The 23,517-nt window shown below is 47.7% G+C and overlaps 1 protein-coding gene across 5 annotated transcripts in view; it reads right to left on the bottom strand.

The window, feature by feature from the left end:
* USP3 (ubiquitin specific peptidase 3) overlaps positions 1–23,517 on the bottom strand; it is a 55,708-nt gene that overhangs the window by 21,791 nt on the left and 10,400 nt on the right. For all 5 annotated transcript variants that reach the window (XM_056572848.1, XM_056572852.1, XM_056572849.1 and 2 more), the window contains exons 6-10: positions 19,113–19,195; positions 14,286–14,399; positions 3,429–3,542; positions 1,497–1,643; positions 1,061–1,167 (exon numbers count right to left, since the gene is read on the bottom strand). In XM_056572848.1, coding sequence (XP_056428823.1) covers positions 1,061–1,167; positions 1,497–1,643; positions 3,429–3,542; positions 14,286–14,399; positions 19,113–19,195 — 565 coding nt within the window. The remainder of the gene's footprint in view (positions 1–1,060; positions 1,168–1,496; positions 1,644–3,428; positions 3,543–14,285; positions 14,400–19,112; positions 19,196–23,517) is intronic.

The following is a 23,517-nucleotide window of genomic DNA, read 5'->3' as shown; positions in this document are numbered from 1 at the left end:
TTGTATGTTTAAAAGGTAGTGGCTGCTCCCTTTATGGACATGAACATTTACTATTTATACAAGGCTGTTAGTGCAGAGTACAGTTGGATGCTATCTGCCCTAAGTAGATATTAGTGTCTAGGCTCAAGAGAGATGGAGGAGCCTAAATAATATCTAAACAGTCATCAGATATACCCCAGCTTGTCATTATTCATATGAATGACCCAACTTACAATCAGTGGCATACTATCTCATTTCTATTTAATGTGTAAGGCAAGGCCTAGCCTAACCATAGACATAGAAGAAATTTATATGGATGCATCCTAACTCTTCCCTGGTGGTGGGGGCGAGAAGGATTGGGCATGTTGATTATATTGTACCTAATCCAGTTGTTCTGAAGCCAGATAAGCCACCTCCACTGATGACACATCTTCCCACTGATGACACAAACACGATCGGGGAAAACCATGTGTAAATGTGCACTGTGTATATCCTGCTTTAGGTTTTCAGTTTTCCTATTGATCAGATATTTTACACAAAACAATACAGTACAAGTCAAACAAAGAAGACTTGTAGATAAGAACTGCATCTATATATATAAAAAAAGGCAGGAACTGGTAAAGCTGGTCTTCAGTAAAGAAATAATAGACAAAAGAAAGGAAATGCGGCAGCTCACCGGTAAGGTGCAATCAGGTTTCTTTAAAACATGTTGCGGGTACAAAACATGTTCAATCGGGAGAGAAGAGATGCTGTAAACTCCTTAGCAGAGAACAAACAGGTTACGCCGTTTCACACAACATGTGTGTTTCTACAGACCTGAGTTTACAGCATCTCTTCTCTCCCGATTGAACATGTTTTGTACCCGCAACATGTTTTAATGAATAAAGAATCCTGATTGCACCTTACCGGTGAGCTGCCGCATTTCCTTTCTTTTGTGGATTATTGGACTTTCCTTGTGCTTGAAGCTGAGCACCACCGGAGGACCTGCAGCTGTTGCCAGGACTATACTGCACTCTCTTCTGAGGAGCCCTAAGGTAGTGCCGACTTTTTTCTTTCATCTTGCTTCAGTAAAGAAACATACCTAGAAATGGGTCAAATTTCCTAGATTCTGTTCCACAAATTAGGCAGTTGACTTCATTCTGCAGTACACCCCCAAATACAGATGTTACCACTGAGTTTGCTCCATTGCTGTAATACACAATATAAAAAACTAGCAACCTCCATGTTACAATTATAACAAAAATAAATAAATAAATAGAGTATACAAGACAAGTGGTGCAACGGGCTATGACATTAACATATTGCACAATAACGTTTTGGTCTAGTTTGGAGGGTTGGATGAAAGATTTGCTGAAATGTACTAAACATTAGCATAGTCGGGGACCAAGTACAATGATGGAAGTAAAGCCAGTGAACGTGTTCAACTGTCACATCATATATTGGCTACTATCAAACGGCTTCTATCAAATAAAGTTTGGGATAATTCAATGTTTTACAACTGCATGGAAGACACATACATACAACATTTGCTGTTTGAGGAACGGTTCGAGGTTTCCTGTGGCATTAGACATTGCCTAGATCCATGAGAGTCCCCCTGAAGTTCTAGATGCAAATGATCCAACAAATACCGCATGAATTCATGGGCATCTTGCTGCTGGTAGCCCCTGCAATATATTAAAGATAAGCAGATGCCATAAACGAACTCAACTACAATTTCAGGGTCATTTTAAACAGTAGAAAACATACAAGTACATTTTTTTAATCCATAACTAAAAATGTAAAAAATCTTAACCAGCTAACAAAAGATAAAATGCTAAACTGATTGTTGCAGAGTGAAAATATAACAATTTTCACAGTACACATCATTGTTAAGAAGTAAAAACACAAAGTAACCTTTTTCACAACAGATTTACAAAATGTAAATTAGGTTTATAAATCGGGTAAGAAATGGACCAAAGTTTTAACCCCTTGCCGCAAATGGACGTGAATGTAGGTCCATTGTGGGCTCCCGAGGTAGGACACACGATCAGTAGGTGAGCGCGCATAATACCTGGTGGGTCCTGGTTGCTATAAGCTAATGCCAGACATCGCCGATTGGGCTGATGTCCGGCATTAACCCTTTAGACCCCACAATCAAAGTTGATCACAACGTCTAAAAGAGGTTACTTTAACTCCCGGCTAGCTCACTTGGTTGATCAGGACTGCCGTGGTGAAACCGCAGCATCCTGATCAGCTGAGAGGACTGAGGAAGGTCTCTTACCTTCTTTCCTGCCATCCAATCGCCGATTCACTGCTCCGTGCCTGAGATCTAGGCAGGAGCAGTGGAGCACCGATAACACTGATCAATGCAATGCAATGGCACAGCATTGATCAGTGTCTGCAATCAAGGTATTGCATGCTATAGTCCCCCATGGGGGCTATAACATTGCAAAAAAAAAAAAAAAAAAGATTTAACCCCTTCCCTAATAAAAGTTTGAACAACCCCCTTTTTCCCATTTAAAAAACAAAAACTGTGTAAATAAAAAATAAACATAAGTGGTATCGCCAAGTGCGTAAATGTCCAAACTATAAAAATATATCATTAATTAAACAGCACGGTCAATGGTGTGCAAGTAAAAAAATTCAAGAGTCCGAAATAGCGTATTTTTGGTCACTTTTTATACCATTAAAAATTAATAAAAAGTGATAAAAAAAAGTCCCAGCAAAACAAAAATGGTACCGATAAAAACTTTAGATCACGCCGCAAAAAATGAGCCCTCATATATCCCAATATGCAAAAAAATTTAAGTTATAGGGGTCAGAAGAGGACATTTGTAAACTTTTTTATTTTCCATCATGCAGAATAAATATAAGGTGTCAATTTTACCAGAAACGGCACCCACAAATAATTTTGTTCTGGTTTTGCCGTAGATTTTTTATGGTAAAATCATTGATGGTATTACAAAGTTAAATTGTTGGTGCACAGAACAAGCCCTCATATGGGTCTGTAGGTGGAAAATTGAAAGTGTTATGGTTTTTAGAAAGTGAGGAAGAAAAAACAAAAGTGCAAAAATGAAAAATCGTCAAGAAGGGAAGGGGTTAAAAGGAGTTGTCCCACCTCACTCTTTCCAGCCAGCACCTGCTCGCTTGCAGCCACAGAAGGTGGTCGGAAAGCAGATTGACTTTAATGGGGGTTTCCCAAACAGCGTAGCTCTACGTTTACATAACTCTGGGAGTAACGTGACCCTAAGATTTGCGTAACTCCCATTAAAGTCAATAGGAGTAACACTAATTGCTCCTAAATAGCTTCTGGCTTTTCCAACCACGTCCTGTGGCCACAGACAGTATTCTAGAGTGCTTGGAAGTCCTATAGACCGTGAATGGAATAATTGCTAAGCATGCATGCTGCCTGTTTAGGTCTGGTCAATAAGGGGTTCAACATGTTTTAGCAACATCTCAACAAACATTACCTGAAGCTTGGCATGATTTTCCATATGACGTAGAATAAGGATTCTGGACTAAATGCAGTCTGGCTACCCTGCCACAATGCACACAAAGTCTTCCTAAACTCTTCAACCAATGACCTAAAAAACAAAAAAGGAGATTTTTGTTTACTTACCTTAAAATCTCTTTCTCCAAGGATCCATTGGGGGACACAGACCGTGGGTGTATGCTGCTGTCTCTAGGAGGTGTGACACTATGGTAATAAAAAAAAGTCGGCTCCTCCCAGCAGGATATACCCGCTTTCAAGCCCTGAGGTAACAAGTTTAAGTACCAGAGCAATAGGAGAAGACCAACAGGTCAAAGAAAACCCAAACTGTCCGAGAACCAGAAGAAAAAAAATATAACTGAACACACCCTCGAACAAAGAACCAAAGGAAACCCCCCAAAAAAAGGGCGGGAGCTGTGTCCCCCAATGGATCCTTCGAGAAAGAGATTTTACGGTAAGTAAACAAAAATCTCCTTTTCTCTATCGGCTCCATTGGGGGACACAGAGCATGGGCAAATAAGCAGTAAGGCAGACGGCCATTCCACTGCTGCCTGCAACACGTTACGGCCCAGACTAGCATCAGCCGATGCGAAGGTATGAACTCGGTAGAACCTCGAGAAAGTGTGCCAAGACGACCAGGTAGCCGCCGTGTAAAACTGCGAGGCTGAGGCTCTACACTGGAGAGCCCAGGATGCCCCAACAGAACGGGTAGAATGAGCCACAACCCTGAAAGGAGGAATCTTCCCCTTACAGCGATAGGCTTCCGAAATGGCGGACCGAATCCACCGAGAAATGGTGGCCTTGGAAGCAGGTTGTCCCTTGCGACGACATTCCGTAAGGACAAAAAAGGAATCACACTGACGAAACAAAGAAGTGATGGAGGGATAAGACTGAACAGCCCGAACTACATCCAGCTTGTGTAGTAAGCGCTCCTTAGGATGAGAAGGAGCAGGACAAAAAGACGGGAGGACAATGTCCTCATTGAGATGAAAGGCCGAAACCACCTTAGGCAAAAAGGAAGGATCTGGTTGGAAAACAACCTTGTCCTGGTGGATCACAAGAAACGGAGAACGGCAGGAGAGAGCTGCCAATTCAGACACCCTCCAGATGGAGGTGACAGCAACAAGAAACGCCACTTTCCAAGAAAGGAGGTGGAGAGACACCTCTCTAAGGGGCTCAAAGGGTTCACCCTGGAGGGCACTCAGAACCAGATTCAAGTCCCAAGGGGGAGAGGGTGACCGATGAGGAACAGCATGCACCACTCCTTGAAGGAAGGTCCGGACATGAGAATTAGAAGCCAAAGGACGCTGGAAAAGAATAGCAAGGGCCGAAACCTGACCTGTAAGGGAACTGAGAGACAACCCCAGTTCCAAACCCAACTGGAAAAAGGAGAGAATACGGGGAACTGAGAAGGTTACAGGGGATAAGTCCTGAGCTTCACACCAACGAAAATAAGACCGCCAAGTACGGTGGTAAATTCTTGTGGAGGAGGGCTTACGAGCCCTGAGCATGGTGTGAATGACTTGGTCACCTCGGCCATGGCTGCTGAGCAGCGAGTGCCGCCTTGTCGATTTATGCACGCCACGGCCGTGGCGTTGTCCGACTGGACGCGGACAGGACGGGACTGAAGCCGGGACTCCCAATGAAGAAGACAAGAAGAATCGCCCGTAATTCCAATATGTTCATCGGAAGAAGGGTCTCTCGGGGAGACCAGAGTCCCTAAACTGTCCAATCCCTGACATGCCGCCCCAGCCCGACAGGCTGGCATCTGTTGTAACTACCTGCCAGTGAAGGGGAAGAAATGACCGCCCTGCCAGAGAAGGGAAAGAAATGACCGCCCTTGGAAAAGAAGGGGGGGGTGGAGCCACCAGAGCAGAGACTGACGGACCCAGCGAGAGAGAATCGCCAGATGAAGGGGGTGGTAGAGAAACTGGGTAAGGGGTACGGCCTCCATAGTTGCTACCATCTGACCCAGGACTTCCATACAAGTGCGGAATGGGGACTGGCCTGGGTCTGAAAGGAGCGGAACCCGACAGAAGCGCCAGACGTTTGTCCGGCGGGAGGCAAATTCGTCAGAGGCCGTGTCGAGGCGAAGTCCCAAGAAGGTTATAGACTGGGTAGGACAGAGGACTGACTTGTCCCGATTGACCATCCACCCGAAGCGATCCAGAGTGTGGAGAGTGACGTTCACATTCTCCAGAGTCTGGGCTCTGGTTGGAGCCTTGATGAGAAGGTCGACCAGGTAGGGTATCACCAAGCCTCTCCTCGACCGTAACAGGCCCATCACTGGCGAAAGGATCTTGTAAATACCCGAGGAGCCGAGGCCAGACCGAAGGGAAGGGCTACGAAATGAAAATGCCCCTCCGGAACCATAAAGCGGAGGTACCGATGATTGTCTGGAAATATTGGCACATGGAGGTAGGTATCCTTGATATCCACCGATGAAAGAACTCCCCTTGTTCCAGGGACGCCACCACCGAACGGAGAGATTCCATTCAGAAGTGACGGAAGAGAAGATGATGGTTGAGACGCTTGAGGTCTAGGATTGGTTGCACAGAACAGTCCTTCTTGGGAACCACAAAAAGATTGGAATAGAAACTCCGGAACCGTTCCCCTGGAGGAACGGGAATGATAACCCCCTGGAGAAGCAGAGACTGGAGCGCCTCTCGAGTTAGCTTCGCCAGAGAAGGCGACCGGGGGCCCCGGGATCGGAAAAAGCGATCCTCCGGAAGGGAGGCGAATTTGATTCGGTAACCGTTGGACACCACGTCCCTGACCCAAGGTCCAGATGTCTCGAAAAAGTAAGAGACTACCTCCCACCCGAGAAAAAAAGCCGCGGGTGGGGGCCCACTTCATGGCAAAGTGGGTTTGCGGTTGCCTGATTTGGGCACAAAATGGTCGTACCGGTTGGAGTCAGACTTCCAAGACGGGCACGCCCAGAACGAGGGAGCCTTCCTGTCCCGCGAAGGCGCCTGCCCGGACCCTTTGCTGGAGCCAAAGGTCCGAAAGGACCGAACGGGAAGAGGGCTTCCTTTGGGAAGTAGGGCAAGCCTTATTTTGAGGCAACAAGGAACTCTTACCACCTGTCGCCTCAGAGATAATCACATCAAGGCGCTTGCCGAAAGGACGGCCACCCGAAAAAGGAAGCACAGAGAAAGACCTTTTGGAAGCGGCATCCGCATTCCAAGCTTTAAGCCACATAGAGCGGCGGAGAGCCGCTAGGTGACACACAGCAAAGGCAGAACAACGGGCTTGTCACGATGCCGGCTGGCAGGTAGTGGATCCTCTGTGCCAGAGAGGGATTGGCGTGGACCGTGCTAGTGGACCGGTTCTAAGCCACTACTGGTTTTCACCAGAGCCCGCCGCAAAGCGGGATGGTCTTGCTGCGGCGGTAGTGACCAGGTCGTATCCACTAGCAACGGCTCACCTCTCTGGCTGCTGAAGATAGGCGCGGTACAAGGGAGTAGGCAAAAGCAAGGTCGGACGTAGCAGAAGGTCGGGGCAGGCAGCAAGGATCGTAGTCAGGGGCAACGGCAGAAGGTCTGGAAACACAGGCAAGGAACACACAAGGAACGCTTTCACTGGCACTAAGGCAACAAGATCCGGCAAGGGAGTGCAGGGGAAGTGAGGTGATATAGGGAAGTGCACAGGTGAACACACTAATTGGAACCACTGCGCCAATCAGCGGCGCAGTGGCCCTTTAAATCGCAGAGACCCGGCGCGCGCGCGCCCTAGGGAGCGGGGCCGCGCGCGCCGGGACAGAACAGACGGAGAGCGAGTCAGGTAGGGGAGCCGGGGTGCGCATCGCGAGCGGGCGCTACCCGCATCGCGAATCGCATCCCGGCTGGCAGCGGAATCGCAGCGCCCCGGGTCAGAGGACGTGACCGGAGCGCTGCCGCGGGGAGAGTGAAGCGAGCGCTCCGGGGAGGAGCGGGGACCCGGAGCGCTCGGCGTAACAGGGCTGACTGCCTGGAAGCTGCGCAGAGGAAGTTTCCAGATTTAGAGCATTGGAGAGCCAGGACAGATAGATCCTCTGGGGACCCGCTAAGATATCCTGATGGAGCTCTTGGCACCACTCTGACAGGGCCATGCCCATGTCGAGGCAAAGATGGTAAGAAGAGAAGAGACGGCTGCTTCAGAGACAAACTTCGCTAAGGATTCTACCTTCTAGACCGTGGAATCCTTGAAGGCAGCGGCATCTGCCAGTGGCAGTGTAGTCGCCTTAGAGATCCGGGAGATTGGTGGAACCACAGAGGGAGGGAAAACCAGCTAGAAGACAAAGGCCTTGTCAAATGGATAACGTTCTTGAATCATCTTAATTCCTGGGAACCTCTTGTATGGATGTTTCCCTGCAGATTCCAGAATGTCGTTAAGGTCAGCGTGAGAGCTGAACCTTTGAGGTGCTGGCTTAGTACGATGAAAGGATACTACTGGAGTGACATCCGAAGATCCTAGGTCCTCTAAGTGAAAGGTGTCTCTTATGGCTGTCACCAATGAGTACACAGTTTCAACTGAATCCGAGCGGTCCTCTGAGTCAGATGCCGGCTCGGAAGCCTCGTCCGCCAGTTCACCAGGAGAATAAACGAGTAGAGGCAGTTCTGGAGGGAAGCGACCCTGACCGGGTACGCGGCTCTGGCGTGGCAGAGCGGCGACTCAGAGAACGTCCTCTGGAGGAGCGACGTTTGTGCCCAGATGATGGGGGGGGGACACACACACACACGAGGGGAACATCCACGTCTATCTGAAGACCCAATGGAAGAGTTAGACAAGGCACCCCTAGTACGCTTGTGAGAGCGTGAAGTATGTGGAGACCAGGAGCGGGCGCTTTCAGAGGTCCTGTGCAGGGTTGACCCTGTCAAGGTGGACACCACTTCCCGGGAGGCCTCAGCCATATACCGGGTCAGGGAAGAAACCCAGGCGACTGAATCCACCGGAACCGAAAGGGCACCAGGGGGTACTAGGGGTCTGGGAGAGCAGTGGAGCAGGCAGGGCAAGTGGGCTCAGCAGAGCCAGGCAACTTGGTATTACAGTGCCTACAGGCAAAATAAGTCACTGATGTTCCCGGATACTGTTTTGAGGGAGGAACAGCTCTGGGTACTGACATGAAGAGAAAAAAAGACAGGGACTTTCTCACCCTAGTCTGTGACCCTATGCAGCTGCAGAGAGGAGAACTCGGCTCCGCGCAGCTAGAGTGTCAACAAATAGGGAGAGAGGGGCGTGCCTGAAGCAGAGGCACTAACTAATAGGCCCCTCCTAACTAAAATTCGCGCCCACTGCGCTGATTGGAGGCTACTTAGCGCCTCTGAAGAGCTCCGACCGCGCTGTGGGCGGAGCTATGAACTGCCGAGAAGAAGCACATGTCAGCCGCATATGCGCTCGGGGGAACAGAGCGGGCGGCCTGAACGCCGGCAGCAACTGCTGGGGAAAGTGAATGTAAGCCAGCGCTGAGAGCACCCGGCTCGTTCTAGCGCTGCGGCTGTCAGCTGCATATAAGGCGCTGCATGAGAAGGAAGATGAGCCGGCGCTGAGAGTGTCTGGCCCGAACCAGTGCCGCGGCTGTCAGCCGCATATAAGGCGCTGGCGGAGGAGAGAGAATAAGCCGGCGCTGAGAGAGCCCGGCCCATACCAGCGGCGCGGCCGACAGCAGCATACAAGGCGCTGCACACACACACAGTGAAGTGCCCCATAAAATTACATGCCCCCTGAAATGCCACTGCTCCACATGCCCCCTGAAATGCCACTGCTCCCCAGAATAAAAATCCAGCCCCTGTATAAATCAGCCCCATAGCCAGAAAGGTGGGCCAAAAACAGGGGGTCTGCAGAGGTTGCAAGTCCGTACCTAAGGAGAAAAGGGGGGAGTACTTACCTCAGTCAGAAGAACTTACCTACTGAAGTCTTCAGTCAGCTTTAGTTACATGCATCACGCCTGGCTGCTATGCGCGAGCGAGGCGAGCAGGGAAATAGGGGGGCCCGGACCCATGAGGTACCAACCCAGGCGCTGACCGTTGGTGAGGGGGGGGTTAACAGCGCATATACGCAATGTATGTGCCCCCTCACTCGCAATGGGGAAACAGGGAATCGGAGTCCCTGAGTCCCCACCTGAAAACAGAAAATAAAAAGGAATGAAAAACTAACACGTCCCTATACTAGGAAAACAAAAAAAATCAGAAGACCTGGTCTGGATAATTCCAGACCATGTCCACCTCCTTCAGACACTAAGCTTAAACTGATTACCTCAGGGCTTGAAGGCAGGTATATCCTGCTGGGAGGAGCAGACTTTTTTTATTACCATTTTTTTAGTACCATTGTGTCCCCCAATGGAGCCGATAGAGAAAGCATTTTTATGTTATAACACCACTGATAGACAAAATAAGTGTGTGAAAATTATTCTACAGCCAACAAAGCATGCAATATGGGAACTACTATTAGGCTAGGTTCACACTGTGGAATTTCTGGGCAGAATTTCTGCCGGAGATCGATCCAGCGGCACAAGTACCGAGCAGACTGCAATGCTGCCCCATAGATGGCAATGCATTTCTGAGCAGATCTCCCAAAATATCCACCCAGCAATGTATTGCAGTCTATAAGGGCAGGAATGCAGTCTGCTCGGTCCTAGCGCTGCCGGCTCGATCTCCGGCAGAAATTCTGCAGTGTTAACCCAGCCTAAGAGTGTCCCCAATAGAAAACCAAAATGACAATATAAAACCAACGTAGATGCCTCCAATTATGAGGGCTTGGCCCCTTCATGTTTTCTATGTTATGAAAGCATGGACAGATACATGAAAGGTATCATGTGTCTCCTTGCCCTGACAGCTAACAGTTTAGAACGTGAATGGCAGCCAACAGATTCCATTTAACTCCTTTTATAAACATTTTTAACCTCTTAAGGATGCAGGGCATACCTGTACGCTCTGCGTCCTCTCCCCTGCTATGACGCGTGCTCACGGGCTGACCTTGCTTCATAGCCCGGTGGCCCTAGCAGCTATCAGCCGCAAGGACCCGTGTCTACTGCCAGACATCACCGATCGTGGTGATACCCGGCATTAACCCCTTAGACACAGCGATCAAAGTTGATCACTGCGTCTAAAGTGAAAATAAAATGTTCCCAGCAGCTCAGTCGGGTTGTTCAAGACTGCCACGGTGAAATCGCGGCATCCTGAACCGCTGAGAGGACAGGGGAGGGTTGCTACCTGCCTCCATCTCCGTCCGATCAGCAACCTGCTACTCGATGCCTGCTCAGAGCACCAACACTGATCAATGATATGCTATGGCATAGCATTGTACAGTGTATGCAATCAGAAAATTGCATGTTATAGTTCCCTATGGGGACTAAAAAGTTTTGTAAAAATAGTTTATCAGTAAGGTATCCCCCAATGAAGAAGCAACCGACGAGGACAAGGACGAGGAGGAAAAAACAAAAGTGCGGAAACTAATAAAGATCTTATTTACATACTATTTTGGTTGAAATTATTTTATCTACCAGGACAAGTGGATTTTCTTGAGGGACAAGTAGATTGTGTTCCGCTTTAGTTCCTTGGACAAGTAGTTTTTTTTTTTTTTTTTTTTTTTTTAACATTTCCCCCCCCGTGAGATGGCTTACTCCGGGGGAGATCTTGCATTCCTTTGGGCTCCTCACTCTCACATCCTATATGCCAATCAGGTATACACTTTCTGTTCTTCCCGACTTAGGGACCTCATGCGGGAAGCACCGAAGCACACTCCCTAGATGAGATTGTAGGCGAAAGGCCTGGGAGGGCATCGATATCTGATCTTTATTTAGCTTTTTGCAACAGTTTTTTGAAAGTTGATCCTAAACGGATTTTTTGCACATTGGCGAGGTGGACTGGAGATGACTACATCACTGACACCATCCTGGCGGGCTTGGAGGCGGTACGTAAGAATGTTAATAATGAAAGATGAAGGGAATCCTATTTTAAAAATGGCACATGCAGCTTTTCATGGTTTTAACATTCTGCCTTCCCAGTCCTTTCCAGACAGGATCACTAGTTTCCCCAAGTGTAGGACCCCACTACCGAATCTTTACCATGGGGTTTGGGAGTGCTTGGTAACAGCGGACTATAGGAGGAGGATTTAGACTTACATTTGGGATTATTGGCGGGTGAAGCTCCAGTTCACTCTCAATCCTTTTTGTTCCACAAACTACGTCCACCTGAGGGGGACGAGGAGGAGGGGAGGATTCCATGTTTTGTTCATATTGTTCACTTAGTGGCGTTACGCTGCCATTCTTCCAAATGGTTGGACTTGCCGATGCTGGTTTCTCAACTAAAGATCTTTTTGGGGTGGACAGATTGGATGGATCTGTCCATCGTGACTCTGGTAGTAATGGAAATCTTTTATTGTGACTCCCTTTGACTCTTGCGGGATTGCGGAAATTGTTCGCCCATTCCAGTACACCGCGTGGTACAGCATGTAGGTTCCCTTGGAGCGTTTCGCTTGCCTGACGATTGATTTGATGGTTCTATACTTACACTGTTACTCCGTTTAGAATCCCATGATAGTCGAGGGAGAGGCTTTAGCATTGAATATGGCCCCATTGTTCGGGGCAATGTTTAGCCTGTTTGTATATGGGGGGGGTGGGGGGGGGGGGGGGAAGACACGCTTCTTCCCATTTTAGCTCACTGAGGACTCAGGGACATTCATGTGGTTTCGCATTTACTACCACATGCTTTAATCGACTTTCTCTTCTCCCTGTTGGTTTACTGCTTATTTATGTTCCATTTATGTCGTCTCCTTTGACCTTTTATGTGACACATTGTTTGTACTGACTTATTTTGTTTGCTACAAATTGTTTAACAAACATATATTTGAAGAAAAAAAAATATTAAGACAAATGGTAGCGACAAAAACTACAGACCACAGCGCAAAAAATTTGTCCTCATATAGCCTAGTATGCGGGGGGAAAAAAAGGTTGACAGAAGATGACCATTTTAACCCCTTAACGACGCAGGACGTATATTTACGTCCTGCGCCGGCTCCCGCGATATGAAGCGGGATCGCGCCGCGATCCCGCATCATATCGCGTCGGTCCCGGCGCTAATCAACGGCCGGGACCCGCGGCTAATACCACACATCGCCGATCGCGGCGATGTGCGGTATTAACCCTTTAGAAGCGGCGGTCAAAGCTGACCGCCGCTTCTAAAGTGAAAGTGAAAGTGACCCGGCTGCTCAGTCGGGCTGTTCGGGACCGCCGCGGTGAAATCGCGGCGTCCCGAACAGCTGATCGGACACCGGGAGGGCTCTTACCTGCCTCCCCGGTGTCCGATCAACGAATGACTGCTCCGTGCCTGAGATCCAGGCAGGAGCAGTCAAGCGCCGATAATGCTGATCACAGGCGTGTTAATGCACGCCAGTGATCAGCATTAGAGATCAGTGTGTGCAGTGTTATAGGTCCCTATGGGACCTATAACACTGCAAAAAAAATGTAAAAAAAATGTGTTAATAAAGGTCATTTAACCCCTTCCCTAATAAAAGTTTGAATCACCCCCCTTTTCCCATAAAAAAAATAAAACAGTGTAAAAAAAATAAAAAATAAACATATGTGGTATCGCCGCATGCGTAAATGTCCGAACTATAAAAATATATCATTAATTAAGCCGTACGGTCAATGGCGTACGCGCAAAAAAATTCCAAAGTCCAAAAAAGCGTATTTTGGTCACTTTTTATATCATTAAAAAATGAATAAAAAGTGATCAAAAAGTCCGATCAAAACAAAAATCATACCGATTAAAACTTCAGATCACGGCGCAAAAAATTAGTCCTCATACCACCCCATACGTGGAAAAATAAAAAAGTTATAGGGGTCGGAAGATGACATTTTTAAACGTATAAATTTTCCTGCATGTAGTTATGATTTTTTCCAGAAGTGCGACAAAATCAAACCTATATAAGTAGGGTATCATTTTAACCGTATGGACCTACAGAATAAAGATAAGGTGTAATTTTTACCGAAATATGCACTGCGTAGAAACGAAAGCCCCCAAAAGTTACAAAATGGCGGTTTTTTTTCGATTTTGTCGCACAATGATTTTTTTTTCCATTTCGCCGTGCATTTTTGGGTAAAATGACTAATGTCACTGCAAAGTAGAATTGGCGACGCAAAAAATAAGCCATAATATGGATTTTTAGGTGGAAAATTGAAAGGGTTATGATTTTTAAAAGGTAAGGAGGAAAAAACGAAAGTGCAAAAACGGAAAAACCCTGAGTCCTTAAGGGGTTAAACATACAAATTTTTGGTGCATGTAGTTATAATTTTTTTTTTAAAGTAGTATAATAAAATAAAACCTAGATAAAATTAGGTATTCTTGTAGCTGTATGGACCTATAGAATAAATATAAGGTGTCAATTTTACCGAAAAGTGCACTGCGTAGAAACGGAAGTCGCTAAAAATTACAAAATTGCTTTTTTTTCTATTTTGTCCAACAAATAATTTTTGCCATAGATTTTGTGGTGAAATGACTCATGTCATTACAAAGTAAAATTATTAGCGCATAATACAAGCCCTCATATAGGTTTGTAGGTGGAAAACTGAAGGAGTTAAGATTTTTTTAGAAGGTGAGGAAGAAAGAAAAAGTGCAAAAACTGAAAAACTGAGTCCTTAAGGGGTTAATATTATACTAGATTTAGGAGCAAAACTAAACAAAAATTGATTCTGACCAATGGGTGAGGACCAGGTAGCAGCACCATGCCTGGTGAGACCCTAGTACAAAAAGCTTGGGAGGCCCAGATTTATATGACTGTACCAACGTAGCACTAGCCCATATCCAAGGTAAAGTTTTCATGGCTTATTAGCGTTTTTATATTTTCTAATAGAACTCACACATTAACTTCTCCTTGACTCCTTGTGTGATAGGTCCGGCGACCAGCGGTTTTCCCATTCCTCAGTTCTACTGCAGGCAGCTCTTTGAAATAGCAGCTAAACTGTTGAATGTTGCTGCAAAAAAAATCTATATATTTTACATACAAACAAAAATACACAAGCAAAGAGACAGAGCGAGGAATAAGGACTTATTTTGTTACTTTATATCAGGGGTCCTCAAACTACGGCCCGCGGGCCACATGCGGCCCGTGGAGCGCATTTACCCGGCCCGCCGGGTGTTTTTGCCTTAGGACATCCCTGTGTTCCAAAACATGCTTTCGGAACACAAGGATGCCTCTGTGAAGTCCCTGCGGCCCACGTTTACTTTAAAAACGCGGGGACCGCCGGGAGCAGGCGCACGCAGCGACGTCACTGACGTCCCATGCGTGCGCCCATGGCAACAGAGCGAGGAGCAGCGGAGAAGAAGCAAGGACGCGCGCGCTGGTAGTAGGTAAGGTAGTAGGTAAGTGACCACCGATCCTCCGGTCCTGCTATGGCCGGACCCGAGGAGCGGTGATCGGAACACTGAAATGGGGCAGTACACAGGCATACAGCCTCCAGCCATACTTTATGGCTGGAGGCTGTATGCCTGTGTGGGAACATACTGCCAGCCTAATGTGGGGGGAACTATACTGCCAGCCTAATGTGGGGGGAACTATACTGCCAGCCTAATGTGGGGGGAACTATACTGCCAGCCTAATGTGGGGGGAACTATACTGCCAGCCTAATGTGGGGGGAACTATACTGCCAGCCTAATGTGGGGGGAACTATACTGCCAGCCTAATGTGGGGGGAACTATACTGCCAGCCTAATGTGGGGGGAACTATACTGCCAGCCTAATGTGGGGGGAACTATACTGCCAGCCTAATGTGGGGAGAACTATACTGCCAGCCTAATGTGGGGAGAACTATACTGCACCTAATGTGGGGAGAACTATACTGCACCTAATGTGGGGAGAACTATACTGCACCTAATGTGGGGAGAACTATACTGCACCTAATGTGGGGAGAACTATACTGCACCTAATGTGGGGAGAACTATACTGCACCTAATGTGGGGAGAACTATACTGCACCTAATGTGGGGGAACATACTGCCAGCCTAGTGTGGGGGACTATACTGCACCTAATGTGGGGGAACATACTGCCAGCCTAGTGTGGGGGACTATACTGCACCTAATGTGGGGGGAACTATACTGCCAGCCTAATGTGGGGGGAACTATACTGCACCTAATGTGGGGAGAACTATACTGCACCTAATGTGGGGAGAACTATACTGCACCTAATGTGGGGAGAACTATACTGCACCTAATGTGGGGAGAACTATACTGCACCTAATGTGGGGAGAACTATACTGCACCTAATGTGGGGAGAACTATACTGCACCTAATGTGGGGAGAACTATACTGCACCTAATGTGGGGAGAACTATACTGCACCTAATGTGGGGAGAACTATACTGCACCTAATGTGGGGAGAACTATACTGCACCTAATGTGGGGAGAACTATACTGCACCTAATGTGGGGGAACATACTGCCAGCCTAGTGTGGGGGACTATACTGCACCTAATGTGGGGGAACTATACTGCACCTAATGTGGGGGAACTATACTGCCAATGTAATTTGGGGGACTCTACTGCCAGCCTAATGTGGGGGACTATACTGCACCTAATGTGGGGGAACTATACTGCCAACCTAATGTGGGGGAACTATACTGCCAACCTAATGTGGGGGAACAATACTGCACCTAATGTGGGGGAACAATACTGCACCTAATGTGGGGGAACAATACTGCACCTAATGTGGGGGAACATACTGCATCTAATGTGGGGGAACATACTGCATCTAATGTGGGGGAACATACTGCATCTAATGTGGGGGAACATACTGCATCTAATGTGGGGAAACATACTGCATCTAATGTGGGGGAACATACTGCCAGCCTAGTGTGGGGGACTATACTGCACCTAATGTGGGGGAACATACTGCCAGCCTAGTGTGGGGGACTATACTGCACCTAATGTGGGGGAACATACTGCCAGCCTAGTGTAGGGGACTATACTGCACCTAATGTGGGGGAACATACTGCGCCTAGTGTGGGGGAACATACTGCCAGCCTAGTGTGGGGGAACATACTGCCAGCCTAGTGTGGGGGAACATACTGCCAGCCTAGTGTGGGGGAACATACTGCCAGCCTAGTGTGGGGGAACATACTGCCAGCCTAGTGTGGGGGAACATACTGCCAGCCTAGTGTGGGGGAACATACTGCCAGCCTAGTGTGGGGGAACATACTGCCATGTAATTTGGGGGACTATACTGCACCTAATGTGGGGGAACATACTGCCAATGTAATGTGGGGGACTATATTGCACCTAATGTGGGGAACTATAATGCACCTAATGTGGGGCACTATATTGCACCTATTGTGGGGGAACTATACTGCCAGCCTAATGTGGGGGACTATATTGCACCTAATGTGGGGGAACTATACTGCCAGCCTAATGTGGGGGACTATATTGCACCTAATGTGGGGGAACATACTGCCAGCCTAATGTGGGGGACTATATTGCACCTAATGTGGGGGAACATACTGCCAGCCTAATGTGGGGGACTATATTGCACCTAAAGTGGGGGAACCTACTGCAAGCCTAATGTGGGGGGACTATATTGCACCTAATGTGGGGGAACTACAACCTAATGTGGGTGAACTATACTGCACCTAATGTGGGGGGGGGGGGAACTACAACCTAATGTAGGGGAACTACTACCTAATGTGGGGGACTATACTGCCAACCTAATGTGGGGGAATTGTACTGCACCTAATGTGGGGGAACTGTACTGCCAACCCTAATGTGGGGGAACTGTATTGCCAACCCTAATGTGGGGGAACTGGGAACTGTATTGCCAACCCTAATGTTGGGGAACTACAACCTAATGTGGGGGATCTATACTGCCAACCTAATGTGGGGGGGGGGGGGGGGGGGGGTAACTGTGCTGTGTACTTAAAGTGGTAGTCCACTAATAAGATATATGTGTGCATAGGAATTTATTCATGTTTTGTTATCTATAGTCCGGTGCTCCAACGGTCTGAGGGACCGTGAACTGGCCCCCCGTTTAAAAAGTTTGAGGACCCCTGCTTTATATCATATTAGTAAAAATGAGAGAATAAGAGAACTATCAAAACAAAAAGGAGTTTTTCAGGGATTAAGAATATTTTATATATGCCTAAGGGTGGTGTAAAAATGTGGGGAAAAACCTACCGACCCCCTTGTACGCTATCTGCCCTGCCAAAGCTCCTGGTTGCCTCTACTTCCTTGTGGAAAAACCTGCCCACTTGGCCACTGGCTGAATAGGCAGTTACAATAGATGCCAAGTCATCAGGAAGTTGTGGGGATGTGGAAGAACCAGGGGAGTTGACACAGCTGGTGCAAGGGCGCGAGGTGAGGCAGTATAATTATTATAATTTTTATTTTTTTTTATTTTTTTTATACAACTTTAGCATTCAACTGAAGCAGCTGCAAAAATGGTTGGCTTTTATGTACAAGTTGTCCATTTTGGGTGGTACAAATAATGTAATAAAAAACATACTACTATAATTGTATCACAATTTAAAAGCTATAAATGTAATTTTTCTGTCAATGAATCTGTATGATGGCTTGATTTTTTTTTTTGTTTTTTTTTTTAGTAGTAGTAGTTCTATTAAGCAGGACATAGAACATAGAACAAGAAAAAAAAGTATACCCTAAGAGGAAACTCGACTACACACAATAAACTGCAATACTTTTATATTGCTGGTATGATGGCTTGTCAGTGTAAAATGGACAAGCAGCATATTACACCCTGGATTTGTCTATCCACCTATAAGCCTTAGATGCTATTAGCAATGGCATCTGAGGGAGTTTAAGAAGTGGGATAAGTTATCTCCAATGCCCAATATTGAGCAAAGTAAATGGAAGACTGATTGCAAAAAAGGGGTTCTAATGAAGAATACCCCTTTTCATATACTGTATATACTCGAGTATAAGCAGAGTTTTTCAGCACGATTTTTCATGCTGAAAACACCCCCCTTGGCTTATACTCGAGTGAACTCTCCGCCCTGCGGACCTCCAGAGGTTTCAAAACTACAACTCCCAGCAAGCCCGGACTTGCTGGGAGTTGTAGTTTTGAAACATCTGGAGGTCCGCAGGTTGAAGACCACTGTATCAGACATTGACAAGCGGTGATGATGATGACGTGGTGATGATGACAAGGGGATAATGAAGGGGTGATGATGACAGGCGGTGATGATGAAGGGTGATGATGAAGGGGGGGATGATGATGAAAGGGGGGGGATGATGATGAAAGGGGGGGGATGATGATGAAAGGGGGGGGATGATGATGAAAGGGGGGGGATGATGTTGAAAGGGGGGGGATGATGTTGAAAGGGGGGGGATGATGTTGAAAGGGGGGGGATGATGTTGAAAGGGGGGGGATGATGTTGAAAGGGGGGGGATGATGTTGAAAGGGGGGATGATGTATTTCCCACCCTAGGCTTATACTCGAGTCAATAACTTTTCCTGGGATTTTGGGGTGAAATTAGGGGCCTCGGCTTATATTCGGGTCGGCTTATACTCGAGTATATACGGTACTCAGCCTAAAGAATTCATTTTATGGCTGACAAATACTACATATTGTGTAAATGTAAGGGCAGATGCAGCTTTTTATAATGGGTTACAATTTAAAAATGGTTGCGCATAAGGAAAGAGTCTCATACTAAAAAGATTTGAGCCCAGATAAAGTGACCTCTTTACCTGAGTGACTGTAGTATTGCATTCATAAAACAGGTATTCCCCAGATTTTGTAGACCAGTGGCACACACTGCAGAGGTACTTCCCTAATGAAGAAAGGAAAATTATTAAGTGGAAATCCTGTGGGGAATGTATTACTCCTGACATGCAAATTTAATAAATAGTTATATCCTTTCTTAGAACTCATTGTGGTGTTTCTCCTAGAAATGTATGAATAAGTTAAAAGCTGAGTTTCCCTAGCTAGGGGTGTGCCCACACACACTGCCACTGTTAGAAATAATTTTATAGTGTCAGACTGTGTAATTACACATCCTTATTGACAACCCGGAGTTGTAAGAAAAAATGCCTAAAAAGTAGATTTTTTTTGTATTCACCGTTAAATCTTTCTCGGAGCCGCCATTGGGGGATGCAAGAACCATGGGTATATGCTGCTTGCCACTAGGAGGCTGACATTAGGCAAAAGAAGTCAGCTCCTCCTGGAAGGATATACCCACCACCTGGCTCTGAGCTAATCAGTTTAGTCTCAACGCAGTAGGAGAACACCGACAGAAGAGAAGACAGTCCGAAGCGGATCCTAGAGAGCACCCCCACTGACAGACGACCGAACCTAACCAGGCAACAAACAAACCAACAACAGATGGGCGGGTGCTTTGCCCCCCAATGGCGGATCTGAGAAAGAGATTTTACTGTTGGTACAAAAAAAAAAAAAAAAAAAATCTACTTTTCTCGTTCGCCGCATTGAGAAAAAAAATAAATAAAAATAACATCCCAAAACAGAACAGAGTCAGGTGGACGACTGGACCACCGCCGCCTGCAAAACCTTGTAGCCAAGCCCCACGTCAGCAGACGCAAACGTATGAACCTGGTAGAACTCGGAGAAGGTGTGCAAGGACGACCAAATAGCCACTTTGCACACTTGCAGAGCTGTAGCCCTGTAGCTGACTGCCCAGGAGCCCCCCCCCCCCCCCATGGTGTGGGTGGAATGGGCAGTCACTCGAAAGAGGGGAACCTTCCCTTTACAGTGACAAGCCTCCAAAATGGCGGATCATATAAACCGGGAGATGGATGCCTTAGAGGCCTAGAGCCCCTTGCGCCGCCCTTTCAGAAGGATGAACAGCAAGTCACAACTGCAGAAGGAAGAAGTGAACGATAAGTAGGTGCGAACATCCCAGACCACGTCCAGCTTATGGAGAGAGTGCTCCCTAGGGTGGGAAGGGGCCGGACAGAACAAGGGCAGCACGATATCCTCATTCACGTGGAAGGAGGAGAGAACCTTAGGCAGGAAAGAAGAAACAGGACGAATAACCACCTTAGCCTGATGAAGGATCAAGAAAGAGGAATGGCAGGAGAGAGCCGCCAATTCAGAGACATACCTGATGGACGTAACAGCAAAAAGGAAAGCCAGCTTCCAGGAAAGGAAATGAAGAGAGACCTCACTGAGTGGCTCAAATGGAATGTCCTGCAAAGCGTCCAATATCAGATTCAGGTCTCAGGGCGAGTGGGCGACCAACACAACAGAGTCTCGTAAACTACGCCCTGCAAAAACGTGCGGACATGTGGATTAGACGCCAGAGGCCACTGAAAAAGAATGGACAGGGCCAACACTTGCCCTTTGAGAGAGCTGAGTGCAAAGCGTGTTTCCAACCTGACTTGCAAAAAGGACAGAAGGTTCGGTAGGGAAAAGGGAATGGGAGACAAGGACCGCACCTCCCACCAATGGAAATAGGCCCACCAGGTGCATTGGTAAATCCTGGCGGATGAGGGCTGGTATGAATGACTTGAGTAGGGAAACCTCAAATCTTTAGTACCGCGGTTTCAACCGCCACGCTGTCAAATGCAGCAGAAGTGAATTGGGGTGGCAGAGGTGCCCCTGCGAGAGCAGATCCGGACGGTCTGGAAGACACCAGGGAACACCTGGGACGATACGAATTACGCCTGCGTACCACGAGCGGTGAGGTTAATTCAGAGCCATCGGAATCGCGGAGACGCCTTCCGCCTTGATCTTTTGGACGACCCTAAGAAGAAGAGGAGGGAAAAAATAGGGAAGGGGAAAAAAAAAAAAGGTCCAAGGGACGCAAACAGTCCACGTCCAGAATTCCCCGAATATCTGTGCGAAGACCTCCGGGTGGAGAGACCACTGCTCGGGGTCAGCCGTGGTGCAATGGAGGGGGCATTGCGTTGTGCCCAGGTAAGAATCTTGGCTGATTTCGTAATCGTCGAGGCACTGCTGGTACCGCCTTGGGGATTGAAATACGCGATGGCCGTGGCGTTGTCCGTCTGGACCTGCACTGGAAGGCCCTGAAGAAGCGGCTTCCAGTGAAGACATAGGAATATACGTTGATGGAGAGAGGGGCCTCCCGAAGCGTCCACCAGCCATGAACCATCCTATCCTGGAACACTCCCCCCAGCCAAGCAGGCTCACGTCCGTCGTCAGGACCTGCCTGCCAGCGAAGCGGCAGAAAGGAACGACCCTTCTGGAAAAGAGGCGACCAAAGCCACCAGAGAAGGGAGCGGCACACCTTAGGAGGAAGCGGGGTCTTGAGGTGGAGAAAAAGAGGAGACCTGTCCCATTTCACCAGGATGGCCAATTGGAGAGGGTGATATCAGAACTGGGCAAACAAAACTGCTTTCATGGCCGCCATCATGCTGCCCAGAACTTCTATGCAAGAGCGAATGGAGACCGGTCTCGAGAAGCAAAAGAAGGCAAACCCCTACACTCAAGGCGTGCCACTTGTAATCTGAAAGCGTAATCCGGGCAGCTGCAGTATCGAAGCAGATCCCCAGAATTTAAATAAATACATTTTTTTTTTTTTTTAAACACAGGGACTGAGGTGGGGAGAGGCTGAATTTCACCAGACTGACAGTTCAGCCGAAACTGACCAGAGTCTGCAGGGTGATGTGGAGACTCTCCCAATTCTGCGCAAGGGAGGGTGCCTTGACCAACAGGTCATCCAGCTAGGGAGCACCAACACCCTCAAAGAACAGAGGATAGCCACCACTACCGCCAGAGTCTTGGTAAAGACCCGGGGGGCTGTGGCCAGCTCGAAGTGCAGAGTCACAAACTAAAAGTGACCTGCAGGGACAGTAAAACGGAGGAACAGTTGATGGGCCGGAAAAATGTGGATGTGCAGGTAAGTATCCTGAATGTCCACCAAGAGAAAGTCGCCCGAATACATGGACATGACTACCGACCTGAGAGACTCTTTGCGGAAGTGTCGCAGGCAAAGCTGGCAGTTGAGCAGTTTCAGGTCGAGAACTGGCCAAACGACACCTCCCTCCCTAAGAGAGAAGGGTGTGAAGAGCAGATTGCAAAGCAAGGGCAGGGACCATGGAGGGAGGGACCGAAAAACAAGATCCCAGGGAATACAGCCAAATTCTATCCCATAACCCTGGGAAACAACGTCCCGGACCCAGGCGTCCTGAATCTGTGCCAACCAAATCAAATATTCACCCACCCAAGAGCAAACCTCGGATAGGGGCGCCCCATCAGGCGGTGGGAGGCTTGCGATTACCGGACTTGAAAGAGAAACGGCAAGAACGGGCACCCGATTTCCAGAAGGTGCTAATCTTGAAGGAGGGAGCTTTCCTGTCCTGGGAGGCTGCCAGCGCGTGCCTGATTTTGGGGCAACAACGAGCTTAAATAAGAAGTCGGATGGTGAGGGGGCCTGCTGCTGGGACCACCTGCGATCTTTGTGCAGCACAGCAGTCACTCCCCCTCCCATGGACATAAATGGAGGGTCGTGTTTTCAACACTGGAGAAGCAGCGCTGCATAGAATGAGAGTGCTGCATGGAGATCGTGGGGGTCCCAGTGGCGGCCCCCTGCAATCGGACATCTTATCTTCAGCCAGCTTTTTAGTCACCTGCATCACGTCATGCTAGGACAGACAGGGGGACCCGGAGTTCAACCCCAGGCACTGGCCGTTGGCGGAAGGGGGTTAACGGTGCATACTTTTATGACCCGTGCCCCTTAGCCGCATATTGGGGAACAGGTAGCGCCATGCTCCTGAACCCCCACCTGAAAAAAAGGAAACAAAAGGGAGTAAAGAATCTAACTAAACAGCCCTTACTAGAAAAGAATTTAAAAAAAAGACAAGGTCTGGGGAGCACCCAGACCTGTGTCTTGCCTCCTAGCTGACACTAGCTAAAACTGATTACCTCACTCTAGGTGGGCGGGTATATCCTGCCAGGGAGGAGCTGACTTTTTTCCTAGTGTCAGCACCTCTTAGTGGCAAGAGCATATACCCATCAATTAGGTGTCCCCCAATGAAGAGCGATCGAGAAATACCCATATTTGCTATTGTCACATCCATATCGACCTGACTTTTTTCTCTTCAAATGTTTCTATCGTATATTATTATATAATATTATATTATATGTTTATATATTATATGTTTCTATATAGAAAAA

The sequence above is a fragment of the Hyla sarda genome, chromosome 4 (assembly GCF_029499605.1).
Source record: "Hyla sarda isolate aHylSar1 chromosome 4, aHylSar1.hap1, whole genome shotgun sequence".
NCBI classification, from domain to species: Eukaryota; Metazoa; Chordata; class Amphibia; order Anura; family Hylidae; genus Hyla; species Hyla sarda.
This window is presented reverse-complemented; position numbering and strand designations above follow the sequence as displayed.